This window comes from Notolepis coatsorum, assembly GCF_963971535.1.
Source record: "Notolepis coatsorum genome assembly, chromosome: 4".
In the NCBI taxonomy this organism is placed as follows: domain Eukaryota; kingdom Metazoa; phylum Chordata; class Actinopteri; order Aulopiformes; family Paralepididae; genus Notolepis; species Notolepis coatsorum.
In genome coordinates this window covers 111,597,188-111,619,141 of record NC_140168.1, presented here as the reverse complement: position 1 = coordinate 111,619,141, position 21,954 = coordinate 111,597,188, and the positions used below count along the sequence as shown (strand labels likewise).

Here is a 21,954-nt window from a genome sequence, read left to right as displayed (position 1 = left end):
ACTTTCACGGCTCCAGGCCTAGCCATCTATTGGCAATGAAAATACGCTCGAATGATCATTTCTCGGATATCCCCTCGATCAAGACGCGACAGGGTACAGTCACTACTGATTCGAAAAAGATCAACGACACTTTTAAAGAGTTTTACTCAGTTCTTTTTTTTTTATCCACTTTTTCTCCCATTTTTCTATATTTTCTCCCATCCCAATTTTTGTATCATCTAATTCAACCCTCCCCTGTCACGAACGCTGTTTCTTGCCTCCCACAAGCCGTCTGCAATGTGGACTAAGTCATACATAGCACAAGTCCCCTCCGGTACTTGAGGTAACAGCAGTCGCATCTTTTCACCTGCGCAGCTCGATCTCTCAGTGGCGAGGAGTAACGCGTGGGAGGCTCACGCTGCCCCCGACACTTCCTGATTATACTGCGCAGGCGCACCAACCGACCTGTAGGAGTCGCTGTCCACAACGCCCGATCCCCACCCATCAGTTTCCCACCCCCTAATACGGCCAATTTGTATTAGTATGAACAACCAGCTAAACTGAAAGCAATGTGGAGCGCTGGGCTCGAACAGGCGAGCCCAGCGTTTCCGGATTCGTGGCGAGCGCCTTGCCCACTACGCCACGTAGCCGCCCTAGTTTTACTCACAGTTATATAGCTCAGAGGTTAATCTCGACGACTCTAAATTTGAATCGTTCATTGGCGGGCTTGAGATACCCAACATTTCTGAGGAAGAGGCCAAGGAACTGGGGAAACCGATCACTCTTATAGAACTAAGGGAGACGATTGCTGAAATGCAGAGGGGTAAGGCACCAGGCTGGGATGGTATTCCACCCGAGGTGTATTTAGCTTTCTGGGACCAACTGGGTCCATTGATGCTCGATATGATCAATTACGCTATCGAACAAGGGGAGTTCTCAAGAGATGTCAACATGGCGTTGATTTCTTTACTTCTCAAGAAGGACAAAGATCCCAATGATTGTGGTAGCTATAGGCCCTCGAGTCTTCTCGGGGCCGATTTAAAAGTGTTTGCCAAGGTGCTGGCCCGCCGCCTGCAGAGATTTATGATGGTATTGGTACACTGCGATCAAACTGGTTTTATCCCGGGGCGCCTGGCTGCAGATAATCTTAGGAGGCTGTTGCATGTAGTCGATAACAGTAAAGACAATACAGCTCCGTCCACAGTTCTGTCTTTGGATGCCATGAAGGCGTTTGACAGACTAGAATGGTCATACCTGTGGAAGGTACTTGAGGTCATGGGTCTTGGAAAGAATTTTATTCATATGATTAAAGTCCTGTATGCCTCGCCGTCGGCAATGATACTGACAGGCAAAAACTGTTCCACACTTTTCCCAGGCTCCAGATCTTCTAGACAGGGTTGTCCTCTGAGCCCAGGACTATTCGCGCTTTCCCTCGAACCATTGGCCATTTATTAGGCAATCGGAGGACATCGTCCCCATAATGATCAATAATACACCACACAAGATTGCTCTCTATGCGGATGACCTACTGATTTTTATGGATGACCCTTCCCTGTCAGCCACAAAATTATTGGGAATAATCAACGACTTTGGTAAATTGTCAGGCTTTAAGATTAACTGGAACAAATCAGCCTGCCTACCTCTTAATGAGCTGGCCAAGGCGGTGCGACTACCAGCTGATATCCCCATAGTGGAACATTTTAAATACTTAGGTATAGAGATATTCCCCACGCTGAGTCAAACTACTAAGTACAACTTCACGGGTACTTATGATAAAATACGCCAGGATCTAGACAGATGGTCTTCCCTTCCTAACTCCTTACAAGCCTGAGCTTCCATAATCAAAATGAACGTCCTGCCTAGGATACATTTTGTTAGCTCAATGCTCCCCCTGCCCCCTCCAATAGACCACTGGCGCAAGGTACAATCGATGGTATCTAAGTTTATCTGGAATAACAAACGCCCGAGAATCAAAAGAGCTACTACTCAACGTAGGAAACAAGATGGGGGCCTCGGAATCCCTGATTTTAAGCTTTATTTCTGGTCCTTTTCACTGAGACCTCTGATGTGCTGGCTAGACCCTGTAGATGCTGTATCTTGGCGCTCCTTAGAAGCGGCGGCGGTCTCACCGCTAAGATTGCAGGATGTGGTGTACTCCACTGTCCCTATTTCGAAATGCCGACTGAGGTATGGACCGATCATAACTCACGTGATCCAGACGTGGCGTAATGTACAGAAGTCGTGTGGGGTTAAATGCCCATGGCACCTGGACTCTCCAATTTTTAATAACCAGCAATTACTTGTTGGGCACAAGCCGGTTAATATTCCTCAATGGCAAAGGAGGGGGGTTCATACTCAAGAGGATATTTATGATAAGAACGGCCTACGTGCGTTTCAGGACTTAAGAGAATTTTATGATCTTCCCGGCGAGTCCTTCTTTCTTTACCTTCAACTAAGGTCAGCGCTGAGGGCGCATGGCGTGCCGTGGGCTCAAGCTTTGCAACCACACCCCTTCCTCAGGCTCATAGTGGACAGGACGACCTCCAGAGGGTTTGTCTCAGACTTTTATACGCTCTTAATTCAGTCCACGTATAAAAATGTATCATTGGATACAATCTGGCGTGTGGATATCCCGGAGTTGGACCCCAAGTTTGACTGGGATGATGTTTGGGCAAATGTGGCATTGTCTTCCCGCAACCCCAATCACCAGCAAATTAATTTTAATTATATTCATAGGACCTATCTTACACCTAGGAAGCTATTTGCTATGGGACTGATAACCGACTCTCGCGCACTTTGTGCTCTCAAAAGGCCACTGGCACTTATATGCATATGTATTGGGATTGCCCACCAGTGGCCCGCTTCTGGAGGTCAATAGCGGACAAACTTTCAGATCTGTGTGGCTTAACTATCCCATTCACAGCTGTTACGCTACTCCTGAACGATATAACAACACTACCCGCGTCCGTACAACTGAAAAGGGTTGTCCTAACGGGCGTCACAGCAGCGAAGAAGCTAATAGCAATGAGATGGAAGGAGCCTGAGAAGCTCACAGTGATTAACTGGTCCCTAACACTGTTGGATGTGATTTATCTTGAGATATCCACGGCGCGGGTGATTGGGGTGGGGCAGGCTGGGATTGACCTATGGTTCGCAGCAGCTGAGAAGGTCAGGACCGCCGTGTGCGGCTGAGCGGGGTTGGGGTGCTTGTTCGGGGGAGTCAGGCGGTCTCGTGGGAGGGGGAGGAGGAAATGTCTTGTCTGTCTTGTCTTTTGTGATGTCTTGAATTTAACTAGGGATTTTATTGGGGGCAGCTATTTAGCTAGTTCTTCGCTATTTGGTCATCTATTAGATAGTACCCCTGGAATTTTGAATTTAAAATTTAAAAAGGTTGAACTCTGTTTCCTTTTCTTTTTGTCTTTATAATTTATAAATTGTTATATTCTGTATTATTATTGTTTTTGTTATTTTCCTGTGAAGTTCTGTGTATTGTGATTGTGATTAATGTGTTGTCTTGTTTCATGTAAGTAATAATAAAAAAAAATTGATAAAAAAAAAAAGTATTATACAAAGACCCATCGGCCATGATTACAACACGTATAATCACCTCCGGAATATTTCCGGTATCACGCTCTTCTAGACAGGGTTGCCCTCTTAGTCCCGGACTATTCGATTTATCACTAGAACCTTTAGCACAATATATAAGACAATCCCAACTCATAGAACCAATCGTAATCAAGGGCACACAACACAAAATTTGTCTATATGCGGACGACGTAATACTGTTCATGCAAAACCCTAACACCGCAATGCCTCATCTTCTCAAGTTGATTAATGACTTTGGCGACCTATCGGGATTTAAGATAAACTGGCCAAAGTCGGCTTTCCTTCCACTGAACGCCCCTGCAAAGAATACAAGTCTTCCAGAAGAAATACCAATGGTTAAACACATTAGATGTTTGGGAGTTGAAGTATTCCCTACCATAAGCCAAACGGTGAAACACAATTACATAGAAATCCAAAATAAAATACGACTTTGACAGGTGATCAAAACTTAAAAACTCAGTACAGGCATAGGTTTCAATAGTTAAGATGGATGTCTTACCTAGAATCAACTTCATCAGCTCAATGCTTCCGTTACCCCCTCCAGATGGTTACTGGAAAAAATTACACTCTTCCGCATATACATTTATTTGGAATAACAAACCACCACGTATAAAAAGATCCACCGCACAGAGAAACAAAGCCGACGGAGGGATGGCATTTCCAAATTTTTTCCACTATTTTAAGGCGTACACTTTAAGACCACTGACAACCTGGTTTGAACCCCAAGCATCAGTATCCTGGAGAAATTTAGAAGTAAATATAGTAGCACCACAGAGACTGCAGGACATAGTATACACCAAAATATCAATTAAGCAATGCAAACTGAAATTTGGCCCCATAATTACACATGCAATCTGGATATGGCGTGAAACACAAAAAATATATTCTAACCCACATAAATGGCATAATCATACTCCCTTATTCAATAACAATGCACTCCTGATTGGAAAATGACCTATAAGATTCCCTAGATGGGAAAAGCAAGGCATACATACATTAGGAGATGTTTTCAACAAACAGGGTATTTGTAGTTATGATGAAATAGAAAAAAAATTTAATCTCACCGGTTCCACATATTATTTTTACGCACAATTATTATGTTTGAAGTCTCACGGTGTTCCATTAAGGATACCAATTGCACACCACAGATACCACAAATTCTTCTATGAAAGAGAGACATCGAGAGGTTTTGTATCAGATTTTTATCATCAATTAATAACGGCCTCGTATGAAACCCTCCACCTAGACTCTATTTGGAGGAGTTATATACCAGACCTGGAAATAGATTTTGATTGGCAAGAAGCCTGGGCAAATGTTCGACTTGCATCAAGGAACCCGGACCATCAACAAATCAATCTTAACTATATTCATAGGACATACTTGACTCCTATAAGACTGAACAGAATGGGTCTTAAACAAGACTCCAAATGCTCCTTATGTACAAATGGGGACGAGGGGACATTTATGCACATGTACTGGGACTAGGGGTGGGAATCACCAGTTTCATCATGATACGATACGATATCGATTCTTTGGACAACGATACGATATTTGCCGATATCACAAAGTCTCTCACGATACAATACGATACGATTAGATTCAGGTGCCTGCGATCGATATGAGATGATATCATATGCCCATTTAACACAATCAGTAACATTTAGATCAACAAAAAAAAGGTAATGAAAATATCATTTGACATTTGTATTTTTGAGCTCTTCCAGACATTTAAAGGAAAATCAATCTATTGTTTTTAATACAAATAGACCTCCTGTTCACTGTAAAGTGCCACGTTTTTATATATTGAGCTTTAAACTTTAAGCTACATTTTTTGGAACTCAAAACTCACAACCTCCCTCTCCCAAACCGTTCCTACAACAATTTGTTGATGTTGCATGATCATGTATAGGCCTACATTTATTATGTATTATATTGTTTATGTTTAAATAACATTTAAACATCAAACTCCTCTGACCTCATCTGGTCTTTCCAAAGACGCGCGCACACACACACACACAGAAAGGGAGAATGCTATGCTGTAACATCTACACACACGGAGCTACTGCTGTTGTTCTTGGGCGGATATGAGACTCGCCACAGGATTTTCAAAATAAGAGTATCGATATGAATCGATCTTATTACATCGCATCGATCCGATTCGATTGTTGATAATTACATCGATGTATCGATCTGGATCGATGTATCGTCCCACCCCTAACTGGGACTGCCCACCAGTTAAGATATTCTGGAAAGAAGTGACCCAGCAATTATCAAATCTCTTAATTCTGAATATACCTGTACACCCCTCTGTATTACTGCTGAATGATGTTTTTGAGTATGCAGTACATCCACAGCTAAAGAGATTGGTTTTATCTGGTATTACAGTGGCTAAAAAACTGATAGCATCACGATGGATTCAACCGGAAAAAATGTGCCGAAAGGTCTGGATTCTTACATATCTCGATGTGATTTATCTAGAAATATATACAGCAAGAATTTTGGGTCTCAATGAATCCAAATTGACAATGTGGTTAGAAGTGGTGGAGAGAATAAAAGCTAGCATATAATGGTAGTGTCTGGTTAGGAGCGAATGATAATGGATGGATTATCCATTGGGGGGTCCAGGGTGGGGGGTGTGAGCAAGAGCATATGTGTGTAGGGGAATAGATAGCAGGTATTAGGGGCATATCTTGTATAAGACATTTATTTAAACAGTGATTTAATTTGATCTGTTAACAATGCTTGTATATCTAATCGTGTGTTGTCATGTTTGTTTAAAAGAAATACAAAAAAAAATACAAAAAAGAAAAATATACGTTTTTATTGTTTTCTGCAGTAATTCCTAGAACCTGAGATATAGGCATAAATGCATATATAGATGATCAAATGCCGTTTGTTGCCGATACACGCTATATTAAAAACTTCAACTGTACATGGTCCTAAATAGGGATGTCCGATATTATCGGCCGACCGATATTATCGGCCGATATCGGCAGTAAAATGTGATATCGGAAAATATCGGTATCGGTTTAAAAAAAACAAAAAACAATAACAATATTTGTTATATATATATCCAGTGAAATTATTACCTGAAATTATTCCGTTTTTTGGGGTGGGAAACCCTGCATATATCGGTATCGGTTGATATCGGTTGATATCGTTATCGGAAATTAAGAGTTGGACAATATCGGAATATCGGTATCGGTAAAAAAGCCAATATCGAGCATCCCTAGTCCTAAACGTTATGACTGATCATGCGCGGGTGAACGGAGGGGGGGGGGGGGGGGTCATTTATAATTCCGTGATCCGTGCTTTATGTAGTATGGGTGATATATTGATCATAGCAGTTTGTATAGATAATAATAAACAAACAGGCTGAAAGTAACGTCAGCCTCCTCTTACCGTTGGGCGATGATACTGGAGCAAAAAGATCCCAGTTATTTGATGGGGATCGAGTCGATCCATTTCCGGTTTGTATTTTATTTTTTTATTCCTAACCAAACACTACCATTAAATGCTAGCTTTTATTCTCTCCACCACTTCTAACCACATTGTCAATTTGGATTCATTGAGACCCAAAATTCTTGCTGTAGATATTTCTAGATAAATCACATCGAGATATCTAAGAATCCAGACCAGGGAGCTCCCGTAGCTCACTGCATATCTCGGCGCTATTTCTGCGTCGGGGAAAACCGTGCTCGTCACGGATCTGGGGGACACGAGTTCGATTCCCGGACCCGCCGTCATTTCTCAGAATGTCTTCCCCTGCTCTACATCCCATTTCAACCTGTTTCTGTCGGTCATGCTTGACCAGAAAAGCGATAAACGCTAAAAAATAAAGTTAAAAAAATAAAAAAATAAAAAAATCCAGACCTTTCAGCAAATTTTTTCCGGTTGAAACCATCGTGATGCTAACAGTTTTTTAGCCACTGTAATACCAGATAAAACCAATCTCTTTTGTTGTATAGGTACTGCATATTCAAAAACATCATTCAGCAGTAATATAGAGGGGTGTACATAGGGCTGGGCGATAAAACGATAACGATAACTATCGCGATAAATTATTTCCTCGAAATAAACATGAAACGTGGTCGCAAAGTTTCGATATATCGATTGTCCAAGCTTGGATATGAGCACACGCACTGACAACCAATCAGTGAAGGAGATGGCCGAGAGCGAAGGAGACCCGGAAGGAGACCCAGAGGTAGGACTCACTCAACAACAAGGCTTGCTAGGCTAATTAGCTTGCACGGCGATGTTTTATATATTTACGTGCCGAGTATGTGTGGCGTGAATTCTGAGGCCACGTTTATAGTAGTGTGGGGTATACAGTGGACGTCGTTTCAATATATTGTGGCGGAAGAGAGTATTTTAGTGTCATATTTAGCACATTGTCATGGAATACACCGCTTAGAAGCAACAGGCTGGCTAGGATAACTAGCTTGCACGGCGATGTTTTATATATTTACGTGCAGAGTATGTGTGTGGCGTGAATTCTGAGGCCACGTTTATAGTAGTGTGGGGTATACAGTGGACGTCGTTTCAATATATTGTGGCGGAAGAGAGTATTTTAGTGTCATATTTATTACATTGTCATGAGATATTCCCCTTGTCGGCTAACTGCTAACGTGTGGGGACTTATGACGACATCAACTCCACTCGAGACATTCGCTTAGAAACAACAGGCTGGCTAGGATAACTAGCTTGCACTGCGATGTTTTATATATTTACGTGCAGAGTATGTGTGTGGCGTGAATTCTAAGGCCACGTTTATAGTAGTGTGGGGTATACAGTGGACGTCGTTTCAATATATTGTGGCGGAAGAGAGTATTTTAGTGTCATATTTATTACATTGTCATGAGATATTCCGCTTGTCGGCTAACTGCTAACGTGCGCGAACTGATGACGACATCAACTCGACTCGAGATATTCGCAGCAGCATAAGAAGTTAATTAAACTTGACAGACATGGGCTTCCGTAGGGAGAGGCACACGAGATGGCTGCTTGAAGTTGTAGCTCCCGACCGTCGATTGAGATAACCTCTCCAAATTCAAAAGAAAAGCTCAAACAATAATGAAATACTCGGAAATAAGTGAGAGGACATAAACTATGAGTCGAAGGAGTCGAAGGAATTGTAAAAAACAGGAGAAAGACGACGAAAACAGCGAGATGGACAAAGTAAGATCAACTAACATGGGTGAAGATGGCGGCGGTGAAAACACGACTGAAACAATTCAAGAGGGACTTGCCAACATTAGCAGAGAGATACGCGACCTTAAGACAGAACTGAAGAACGACTTGAAAACGATACAAGAAGAATTAAAGACAGAACTCAAAGATTTTAAAAAGGAAATTAATCAAGAACTGAGAGCTAACGCACTACAGGCCAAAGCACAAAGCACCAGAATACACGAGGCAGAGGCGTGCATCGGAAAAACAGAAACATGGAATATGACAGTCAAGGAAACACTCCTCATGTCTTTGGAACAGCAGAGAGCCATGCAAGAAGCGCTAAAAGCGACATGGAAGGGAGGTCCAGAAGAACAAATATGCGCATCTATAACGTACCGGAGGGAACGGAGAAAGACTGCCCTCTCCCGGAGTTTATTGATAAGCTGCTAAGAGCTGAGCTCTCACTACCGACAGATACCGACCTGCAGATCCAGCGGGCCCACAGAGCATTGGCTCAAAAGCCAGGACCCGATGCACCACCTAGGTCGATTATAATAAACTTCCTCCAATTCACTACCAAAGATGGTCATCAGTAAAGCCTGGCAGAAGAAGATCGAGGGCAAACGCTTGTCGTTTGACCATGACTACGCGACGGCGGTGATGCAGAGGAGAAGAGAATATGGTGGCATCAAAAGGGCACTGAAAGTAAACGGGATTCGGTTCCAGACACCCCTCGCTAAGATCCGAATCCACTGGGACTCCGGCACACGTACATATGACAGCGCCGAGGAAGCCGCACAGGATCTGAAGAAGAGAGGAGTCGCTGTGGAGGAGCCAGCCCCCCGCACTGCTAGAACAGACCAGGACGAGCGACTACAGCGAGGGCAACCGTGGCAGCGCGCTGGAAGGAAGGAGAGACACCCGGGAGACGCAAGCGAGAGGGAGAGAGGAATAGCCCAACGAGCAAAGAACAGACTGCAGGACTTTCAATGTACCACCAGCAAATAAATCTCAGGGTGAGAAATACATAGCATAATAAGACTGGTGAGTTAATTCAACGTGACGTGAGTGAACTGCCCGAATATGTCGCGGACTATGGGCTGTATTGTGTTGTTTTGACTCGCTTAACGCTAGACGTTCCGAGTTTTTGTTGGATCCAATGCGGACTAGCTGTAAGCTATTCACGTGAACGCTGAATAGCCCCTTGACCCAAATGACTGGATGACTATTAGTCTCCCTTTTTTATAGTTTAACAGACTCCACTTGATTATTGAAAGACCGACGAGAGTCACTCAGGCACGCTGTAGGTAGACTAGACACTTTATTTTTATTTTTTTTATAGCTCCTTTTTTTTCCGCTGGGCCTGCACTTGAGTGGAGTCTATCCCCCCACCCCCAACGGGACCTAAGCCATGGGATGGCCAGCGAACGTCTGTTTTTGGAAGCCAAGTATTGTTTTTGTTAATGTTACACCTGTTCTCTATGTGTATATGTCTAACTGTTCATGTTTAGTAATGTGTGAATTCCGGGTTGACAGTGTCAGGTTTAAGTTGTTAAAGCACAGATGAGTAGAAACTTTAAGGTGGTATCTATAAATGTAAATGGTCTGGTTATCCCAGTTAAACGGAGCAAAGTCATAACCAAATTGAAACGTGAAAAAGCTCAAATTATCTTTTTGCAAGAAACTCATCTCTCTCAGATGGAACACGAGAAACTCTAATATGGATATAGGAATACGTTCTATAGCTCGTTTAGATCGGGTCATAAACGAGGTGTTTCTATACTAATTCCTAACTCATTAAATTTTGAACTTATGACAGAAACTAATGATAAGGAAGGACGCTATGTCATGATAAAATGCAAATTAGAGGGCAACTTGGTTACGCTGCTGAATGTATATGCCCCACCGGGGAGCAACAAAGGTTTCTATAAATTCATATTTGGTCTGATAGCAGCGGAGTCTGAGGGGATACTAATCTGTGGGGGAGATTTTAATACTATTCTTAGTCGTGAGCTGGACACTACAAGCCATAGGGTGAACAGGACTCCACAGACAAAAATAATGAATGCTTCACTCAGACTTAGGAATGTTTGATGTATGGCGAGATCTCCACCCATCTGAGAGAGACTACACCCACTATTCTGTTCCTCACTCTGTTTATTCAAGAATTGACTATCTTTTTATGTTTAGAGGTGATAGACATAGGATAATGGATTGTACTTTGGGAACTACTGACATATCAGACCACTCTGCAGTCTATATGACTTTACACTTGGATAGTAGGCCAAGGAACACACTATGGAGGCTTAACACAGGAATATTGAACAACAAAACAATTGTTGAAAGTATTAGGACCGAATTAAAAACATATATAGAGATTAATGACAATGGTGAGGTTAATCCAGGGATTGTTTGGGATGCCGCAAAAGCTGTGCTAAGGGGGAAAATGATTGCCATCACAGCAACACTGAAGAAGACGAAAGAACGCAAATATCAGGATCTAACCCAAAAATTTACATCTATAGAGCAACAGCATAAAAATACTCCAACTAGTCAGCTGCTACAGCAAATTAGGGAAACAAGAAAATTGATTGACGAAGTCTATAAAGATGACATTGAGAAAAAATCTAGATTTTTACGTCAAACATATTATGAATCAGGCCCAAAGGCTACTAGATTATTGGCCAGAAGGTTGCGAAAGCAACAGACACAAAATACAATTAATAAGATTAAAGATCCCTTAACTGGAGTAGTGTCCAGTAATTTGGGAGATATAGAGAAGGCCTTTGAATCATACTACAAAAACCTATATACACAACCAGCACAAATAGATAGTGAAGCCACTATTGCATTCCTGAGATCTCTTGACCTGCCCTCAATTGGCAAAATGCAGAACAAAATTATGACTGCAGAAATCACTATAGAGGAGTTAGACAGGACAATATCGAATCTTAAAACTAACAAATCGCCAGGTAGTGACGGCCTTCCAGCAGAATGGTACAAAGCTTTTCGCCAGGAGATCATGCCATTGCTGGTGGCCTCATTTAACCTGGAGGGAGGCGACTATAACAGTACTTCCCAAGGAGGGTAAAGATAAGGAATTATGTAGTTAGTTTAGACCAATATCGATCCTTAATTTGGATTATAAACTGTACGCCTCCATTATCACAAAAAGATTAGAACAGTTTTTGCCAGACCTAATAAGCACGGACCAAACTGGATTTATATCTGGTCGCCAAACCCAGGATAACTTAAGACGAACACTACATATTATGAATCAGATTAAACAAACCAACGTTTATTCAGCCTTATTAAGTCTGGACGCGGAAAAAGCGTTTGATTGTGTGAGCTGGGACTATTTATTCTTGGTACTAGAAAGGTTAGGATTCAAGGAAGATTCAATTAGGTGTTTTAAAACACTATATACAAGACCCACAGCGAGAATAAAAGTAAACGGTCGGTTAACAAATCCGATCGCCCTAGAACGCGGTACACGCCAAGGTTGTCCATGTAGCCCCGCCCTGTTCGCGATTTTCATTGAACCGCTAGCCCAAGCAATTAGGGAAGACCCCAATATAACAGGTATTAATATAAAAGAAACAGAGCATAAGATAGCATTATACGCGGATGATGTCTTAATTTACTTAAAAAACCCCAGTCTGAGCCTCCCTAGACTAATGGACCTTATTGAAACCTATGGTCAACATTCGGGATACAAACTAAATATAGGAAAAACACAGATACTTACATATAACTATACCCCCCCAAGAGAAATAAAAGAAAACTACAATTTAAATTGGAACATGAAGTCCATAAAATATCTGGGAGTAAGGCTGACTAAGGACTTAACAAAATTGTATGAAGCAAATTACCAGCCCCTAAACACACAAATTAAAAAAGATATAGAAAGATGGTCATTAGCCCCCCTGGATTTCACCTCCAGAATAGACTCAGTAAAAATGAACGTAGTCCCTAGACTACTATATCTTTTCCAGTCCTTGCCGGTGGAAATCCCTGCTAAACAGTTTAACGAGTGGGACAGGATGATTTCTAGATTCATATGGAGCGGGAAAAAACCGAGAATTAGGTTCCGGACACTCCAACTCCCTAAAGAGAAGGGAGGCATGTCCCTCCCAAATCTGAAGGAGTATTACTATGCAGCGCAAATAAGACCTTTGGTCTGTTGGTGTGAAAGGGACTACGAAGCGAAGTGGAAGGACATTGAAGTGAAATCAATTGATATACCACTCCAGACAGTAATTGGTGATAGACAGCAGGCCAAGACCCTATATAGAAACTTAAACCCATTTATTGTACACACCCTACAGACATGATTCAAAATTGTGAAACAATTCAAGTTAGAAAAAAAGGATTAAGATCTTGAGGTTTAAACCAAGAATGTATGATCAAACATTTGAGGAATGGGCTCTCCAAGGTATTACCTCATTCAGCACAATGGTAGAGAATGGAGAACTTGTGAGCTTTCAAACCTTGAAAGATACATACGGTTTGGATAAACACGACTTCTTCAGATACCTACAACTACGCCAGTACTTTCTAAAAGAGGTAAAGGTGTCTGAGCCCAATACCCCAATAGACAGTGTTATTCAGATATTCATTCAGGCATACAGGGACAAGATGAGTAAAACTGTGTCAAAATTGTATAATAGCTTTGTTCAGGCCAGAACTGACTCCACAAGTTACATTAAGACAAATTGGGAAAAGGAATCAAACATTGAAATAACCGAAGACGAATGGGAGAACATGTGCAGAACTCAATGTAGCTCGACTAATTCAAAAACATGGAGAGAATTCTGCTGGAAAAACTTGACTAGATTCTTCATAACTCCCAAAATCAAATCCCGACAAGTAGGCATAGAGCAACCATGTTGGAGACAGTGCGGCCAGAGGGAGGCAAACCACTCTCATATCTTTTGGAATTGTCCAGGAATTCAACGTTATTGGCAAGATGTTCACTCCACCATGCAGGTTATATTGAATTTTAAGATACCGGAGACCTTCTCCTATTTGTACCTGGGTAACTTACCTGAGGAATTGGTAGGAGGAGACAGATATTTGATGAAAATATTTTTAGCAGCAAGTAAGAAAGCGATCACGCGTCTCTGGTATCAACAAGAACCTCCAACAAAAGAAAAATGGTTGGCCATTATAGGCGAAATATACACAATGGAAAGACTTACTTTTATTCTCAGATTACAGGAAGAGAAAGGTTTGAAGTACTGGGAAAAGTGGGACTTTTATATGTTAATGACGACAACCAGTGGATGATGTATTGATGTATAGTTGTAAAGAATATTCGCCACACCTATAGGGAAAGTAAGAGAATTGAGAACTGAGAAAAGTATATTTTTGTAAAGTGACACTAATAATGCAGCCCGGGATTGTGTTTTTGATATGTCTTGTTGTTTGTGATTGTTTGCTTATTGTGAAAAACAATAAAAAGAAAGTTATAAAAAAAAAAAAAACTTGACAGACATTATATCGACGATAATTATCGATATCGAATTATATGAAAATGATTTTATAATTTTATCGCGATAACGTTTTTGGTCATATCGCCCAGCCCTAGGTGTACAGGTATATTCAGAATTAAGAGATTTGATAATTGCTGGGTCACTTCTTCCCAGAATATCTTAACTGGTGGGCAGTCCCAATACATGTGCATAAATGTCCCCTCGTCCCCATTTGTACATAAGGAGCATTTGGAGTCTTGTTTAAGACCCATTCTGTTCAGTCTTATAGGAGTCAAGTATGTCCTATGAATATAGTTAAGATTGATTTGTTGATGGTCCGGGTTCCTTGATGCAAGTCGAACATTTGCCCAGGCTTCTTGCCAATCAAAATCTTTTTCTAGGTCTGGTATATCCCTCCTCCAAACAGAGTCTAGGTGGAGGGTTTCATACGAAGCCGTTAGTAATTGATGATAAAAATCTGATACAAAACCTCTCGATGTCTCTCTTTCATAGAAACATTTGTGGTATCTGTGGTGTGCAATTGGTATCTTTAATGGAACACTGTGAGTCTTCAAACATAACAATAATTGTGCGTAAAAAAGATATGTGGAACCGGTGAGATTAAACTTTTTTTCTATTTCATCATAGCTACAAATACCCTGTTTGTTGAAAACATCTCCTAATGTATGTATGCCTTGCTTTTCCCATCTAGGGAATCTTATAGGTCGTTTTCTAATCAGGAGTGCATTGTTATTGAATAAGGGAGTATGATTATGCCATTTATGTGGATTAGAATATTCTTTTTGTGTTTCACGCCATATCCAGATCGCATGTGTAATTATGGGGCCAAATTTCAGTTTGCATTGCTTAATTGATATTTTGGTGTATACTATGTCCTGCAGTCTCTGTGGTGCTACTATATTTACTTCTAAATTTCTCCAGGATACTGATGCTTGGGGTTCAAACCAGGTTGTCAGTGGTCTTAAAGTGTACGCCTTAAAATAGTGGAAAGAATTTGGGATTGCCATCCCTCCGTCGGCTTTGTTTCTCTGTGCGGTGGATCTTTTTATATGTGGTGGTTTGTTATTCCAAATAAATTTATATGCGGAAGAGTGTAATTTTTTCAAGTAACCATCTGGAGGGGGTAACGGAAGCATTGAGCTGATGAAGTTGATTCTAGGTAAGACATCCATCTTAACTATTGAAACCCGTGCCTGTACTGAGTTTTTAAGTTTTGACCACCTGTCAAGGTCGCATTTGATTTTATTTTGGATTTCTATGTAATTGTGTTTCACCGTTTGGCTTATGGTAGGGAATACTTCAACTCCCAAGCATCTAAAGTGTTTAACCATTGGTATTTCTTCTGGAAGACTTGTATTCTTTGCAGGGTCGTTCAGTGGAAGGAAAGCCGACTTTGGCCAGTTTATTTTAAATCCCGATAGGTCGCCAAAGTCATTAATCAACTTGAGAAGATAAGGCATTGCGGTGTTAGGGTTTTGCATGAACAGTATTACGTCGTCCGCATATAGACTAATTTTGTGTTGTGTGCCCTTGATTACGATTGGTTCTATGAGTTGGGATTGTCTTATATATTGTGCTAAAGGTTCTAGTGATAAATCGAATAGTCCGGGACTAAGAGGGCAACCCTGTCTAGAAGAGCGTGATACCGGAAATATTCCGGAGGTGATTATACCTGTTGTAATCATGGCCGATGGGTCTTTGTATAATACTTTAATCATATCAATGAATCCTTTTCCTAACCCCATCCTTTCTAATACCGCCCATAGATACGACCATTCCAGCCTATCAAAAGCTTTCATTGCATCCAGGGACAGCATCGCCTTGGGTGTGGTGTCGTCCTTGCTGGCATCTAGTACGTATAGTAATACAAACCATTTCCGGTTTGTATAATAATATTACACGCCCAAATCATGTCGATTATTGAGTTATGGCAGCGATCCATATCCACGGTGTGTGGCTAGAGTCCTGCAATGATATGCGAGTGGCCGGATGGATTTAGGAGACGCACCGATATCCAACCGGCCATTTCCGGTTTGGCAACTCGCCGATCATCCACCAAGTGGCAGTATTGAAGCGTTGCAGAGTTGTGCCGAGTCCCACAGCATCAGACAAGGCTCCGTGAGGGAAATATGAATAACATGGCAAAAATATGAAATATGATCTCAATAACGTCGTACGCCGTGGATTGGCAGAATTTGCATGAACTTGAAACACGTCGTACAACGTGATTGTCGGGGAAAGTGTTAATGAATATTATTGAAGAAATAACAACAGCGAAAGGAAATTAACAATAGGGGTGTTTATTGATTTAAAAAAGGCATTTGATACCTTAGATCATAATATTTTAATTTCTAAATTACGTTCATATGGTGTGAGAGGAATGGTTCTTGAATGGTTGAGTAGTTATCTCCACAATAGGCAACAATATGTGCAGTTGGCAGATGTCAAATCTGAGCTCATGAAAATTGAATGTGGGGTACCGCATGGTTCGGTTTTGGGGCCCAAACTCTTTCTTTTATATATTAATGATATTTGTGATGTTTCAAAACTATTACAGTTTGTCTTGTTTGCTGATGATACCAATTTGTTTTGCTCTGGAAATAATTTAAAGGAACTAGCTGAATATATTGTGTATGAAATGACAAAGCTAAAAAAAATGGTTTGATGTAAATAAACGATCACTGAATCTGAAAAAAAACTACATTTATGATTTTTGGCAATCGAAAACTAGATGAAAATATAGTACTGACCATAGATGGAGTTGATATATAGTTAATGAATTTCGTTTTCTTGGTGTAATTATGGATGATAAATGAACATGGAAATCTCACATAGCACACGTTAAAAAAAAGATGTCCAAGAGTATTTTTGTTATGAATAAAGTAAAGGATGTGTTAGAGTATGAGGCAATGAGAACACTCTACTGTTCACTCATCTCACCTTATCTCAGTTATTGTGTTGAAGTATGGGGGAATACTTATGGGACCAATATAAATCCATTATATATACTACAGAAGAGGGCTGTAAGAATCACACATAAAGTGAATTATCGAGAATACAAACACATTATTTATTAAATCTAGAATAATTAAACTTGAAGACATGGTTAAGTTTCAAACAATGTTAATTATGTTTAGAGCAAGAAATAATACACTGCCAGAAAAACTACAAAATCTTTTTCATTTAGAAAGTGAGTTTAGTAGGAGAAAATTCAATTTTAAACATCAGTTTGCACGTACCACACTTAAACAGATGTGTCCTTCAGTTATTGGTGTAAAGTTGTGGAATTCTCTCCATAGCGAGTTTAAGGGATGTAATAGTGTTTGTCAATTCAAAAAGAATTATTAAAAATGAATGAAAGACAGTCATATGAAAGACAAATGTGATCTGAATAGTGAGATATTTTTTTCTTTTATTATTATTATTATTATTATTATTATTATTATTATTATTATTATTATTATTATTATTATTATTATTATTATTATTATTATTATTATTATCATAAAATTTTTTCTTGTTTAAACTGGATTATTTGTTTCTTTGTATATGGTATATGTAACTGAGGGGTACAATTCCCTGACTGTATTGATAAGTATGGTATCATTAAACCACTACCGCTTTATGTACTTTAATTACTGGCCATACAGTACACGATATCTAAGTATGATGAACACTTTCCCACATATGAAATCAGGTCCACACAAAGGTAATAGTCAAATATTTAATATATAGCAAAAGGTACATATAATAATTACTTATTACATTTATGATTTGAATTGAATGCTCTTGTAAGGCAAATGAGTACTCGTAGGCAAATCAACACTGAATGTCCAATCTCTGGTTACACAGGAAGCAAGTATACAACCTGGCTCTTAGGGGATTATAACGATGGTCACTTAATGATTATAGCTGGATAATATACTGAAGGGGTCCCGCCGGTTGTAAGCCAGTAGGGGGGGTATGAGAGCCGTCGGCTGTATCCCGTCTGGTCAACGATTCCCAGGGAGAATTCAGGTACAGAAAACAGTGCCCGTAGAACCTTGATCCGCAGATGAATACACTTGGGCTCTCTTGTAGACGATAGCTGTAGCTGTAGCTTTAGGTCCACAACGAAGAAGAAGCGAGGCGACCTCAGTCTGGTCTGAGCGCCGTCTCACCTTGGCTCCTCTCGGGGTAAATCCAACACTCACCGGTGTTGGCGATTATCCGCTCCACAAATCAAAGCACCAAAGCAAATAGATATTCCATGCCGTATAGGCTCAGCAGTCGTCTGGGTAGGTAATCCAATGTGCAGGTCCACTCGTCCTCGCCCAGAACTCCTCGGATGAAAGCACCACGCGTGGTCTGCCCAACCTGGTTAAGACTCTAGATAACGCGAGGAAACGATGGGGGTGCTGCTCACTTTAGAACTCTAACCGAACGATGCACCATACATAATAGACTATTATTACTTAATAGAAATACGGTGCCAAACTCTGGCAATTCAGCTATTAATTCGCACGAGGTCTCACTGCTATTCTAAGGCCAAACAGGCCGTACTACACCGCACGCGGTATCGTGGGGTGAGGCTTCACGTCTTGTTACTTAGTTGGGTAGAAGGGTAAAGGACTAAGAGGAATTCTACATTTCTTGCGCCATATTTATATGCACAGTGGACAAGTAGTGCCGCTCTGCTTTCGGTAGCCGTATTCCTGCGCGGAGCTGAGGCTAGTAAGGGCATGTCTCGTCGGTACCTTTGAACTTGAATGCCAGGGGCTTGTCCCTGGCGCCTGGTCCTTTTGTCCAATAAGAGAATGAACTATTATGGGCTGTAGTAGAATAAAGGGATATTCAGTGTATATGTACAAGGAATATACAAGGGATATCAAACGATATACAAATACTATTAAATATATATCCATAAATAAATATATATATTCGGTTTAATCTGATCCTTCACAACAGTATAAATTATTATTTTGTGTAAATTAGGTTGTATGCCGACCATCAAGTAATACTTGTTTAGTTTAGGAATAAGGGGCAGGTAACTATATGATTTATTCTTCTTCCTTCTCCTTTTGTCCATGGTATGGTATTTATGATTTTGTATGAAAAACTCTATGATTGTATTGTTTCCATGTGGCAAATAAAACTCTGAATCTGAAATCAGAAATCAGAATGGCTCAGTTCAGTGAGGGAGGATCTCATGAACTTGAGACTGGACTGATGAGCCAAAATGATAATTAGAGACACAGACCCCATTGATACAAACCCCACATTGCTAGAAAACAATGCTAAACACTGGAAAAGGCCATTTATAAGACATGGGACCTTTAACCCTTTCACTGCCGCACTACCAAAAACTGTTAACCCTTTCACTGCGACAATTCACAGAAAGTTAACCATTTCACTGCCACACAACAGCCGGTTAACCCTTTCACTGCCACACGACAGAAGGTTAACCCTTTACTATCACACAACCGACGGTCGACCGTCGGTTGTGTGATAGTAAAGGGTTAACCTTCTGTCGTGTGGCAGTGAAAGGGTTAAGAACAGTAGGCTATTCTAAAAGGATGTTGGTCTGTCATGCACATCCCTAATATATGTATATATGTGTATGTGCTGCTCCTAGACGTACCTGTGAGACCACAGCCTCCCTGATGTGCTGCACCTGAGGCGAGTACCTCTCTCTGTCTCTCTCCCGGACTCTCTCTTTGATCTCCACGTGGTCGTCCAGCAGCGGCGCGGACCGTGCCATGTGGGTCATCTTAGCCAGATTGCCGCCAGCCACGCCCTGCAGAGGCTGTGGCTGTGGGCGTGGCTGTTGCTGGGGCTGTGGGTGTTGCTGGGGCTGTGGGTGTGGCTGGGGCTGTGGGCGTGGCTGTTGCTGTGGGTGTGGCTGTGGGTGTGGGACTTGGACAACCTGCGGAGGCCACGAAGGGCCTGGGACGACCGGACTTATCGTGAGCCTCCGGTCTCGGACCACCATCTGGGGCTTGGGCCACTTGATGTTGGGGGGCGGAGGGCGCGGCGGAGGGGGTTGAATACTGGCCTCGCTGAATCTGCGATGGTCTTGATGCGTCACCATGCTGTGCGCCGCCATCGCGGCAGGGAGGAGGGGCCGGGCCTGGGGGTCCGCTTTGACTCGGCCCCCCGTCGGGACCTTATCTTCGGGGCTGTCCAGGGCTGACTCCAGACTCCGAGACATACCTGAAGACAGAGGGAAGATCAATAAATGAGTCTAAGATAACTAGACATCTGTCTGTGGCCGACAGCCAGGTAAAGGCCGGAAACACCCCGACACCCCGACCTTTTGACCATTTGGCTTTGGAGTAGTGGGAATAGCACCACCCTGTGGTGAAATTAATAAAAACCATCAAGTGTCCTTGATGTCATAAGACAGACATATTTGTTTTATGAGCACCTGCTATTTTAAAGTAAAACATCACTTCCTGTTACCTTCAGTTTCTCTGACATTCCCATTGATTTCAGAATATTACATATTGATCAAATCAGCAGGATATCACAAAGCGACAAAACATTTCAAACGTCATCATGACGTGACAAGCTGTTGAGGAGTAGTTCACATTTCAGTTTTGTGAGAATAGTGCCACCATGAGGCCAGATTTTCAAAAAGATTTAAAAAAAAAAAAATAAAAATAAAAAATCCAACAGATTAGTTCTCCACGAATAGCTGGATATCCTACCGGTGACCAAGCAAGTAACGTAGCAGAAGAGTGGCTCATTTGAACATTTTGGGTTCGTCCTGATGGCAGCGCTAAGGGGAAATGGTAAATGGCTGCATTTATATAGCAGCTTTTATCCAAAGCGCTTTACAATTTGTTACAAAAAAGTTTGAGAACCCCTGCACTACACAAACTACGCCAGTGGTTCTCATACCTTTGATCTTATTCCAGGGGCTCCCATCTGACAATACATTTGTTGTTACTGTGAGGGAAATGTTATCTATGTCCATCTGTGTTCAATCTCTGTACAGCTTGACCAGTTAATATGATCAACTAGTATACAGCTTTAAGACACTAGGCGACAGTCTTAACACTTTGAGTTCCAGCAGGGGGGCGCACGATTTAGCGCTTGAGTGCCGGCGCTGTAGTCAATGGGAGGGCGAGCACATTTGCGAAAACATAAACTATATCTTAAATTATGGCTATGTGTCTAATACGCCCGTCGCTTATCAATGACTTGTTTGCAGTCAACATTGTCGAAACGGATTGTTTTTTAATCTGTACATTTCCGTTTTATACCATTTTGAAAACACTCGTTTTTTTTTTAAACTTCCAGAAAAAAAGAGATTCTGCAGGAATCGCTCTTTAGTGGAATACACAAAATACATTGTAATTTTTCGGCCTATTTATGAATAGTTTTCAAATAAACGCTAGATTATCGATAGTATATGTGTACTTATGCACGCTAGAGAAGTGGGCTGAAAAATCGATTATCCATTTCCTGATCAGCGCACACACACACACACACACATATGGGACACGCTGAGATATAGGTGAAAAGAGCTCTGATTATCCCAAGACTGGTAAAATTGATTCCTTACCTCAGATCAGATGTTCTCCAAAAAGATTATTCCAATTCCTGATCGCCATTCGAAATATCGATCACGTTTATTGATCCAACGCTGGGTACTGATAAGTAAAATGTGGATTCCGGAGTCTTTTTTCCCCCATCCATTTCATTCAGTCCAATCCAA

The 21,954-nt window shown here is 41.3% G+C and overlaps 1 protein-coding gene across 1 annotated transcript in view; it reads right to left on the bottom strand.

The window, feature by feature from the left end:
- tnk1 (tyrosine kinase, non-receptor, 1) overlaps nucleotides 1–21,954 on the bottom strand; it is a 135,611-nt gene that overhangs the window by 25,201 nt on the left and 88,456 nt on the right. Inside the window, exon 12 of the mRNA XM_084312919.1 lies at nucleotides 19,873–20,444. Coding sequence (XP_084169045.1) covers nucleotides 19,873–20,444 — 572 coding nt within the window. The remainder of the gene's footprint in view (nucleotides 1–19,872; nucleotides 20,445–21,954) is intronic.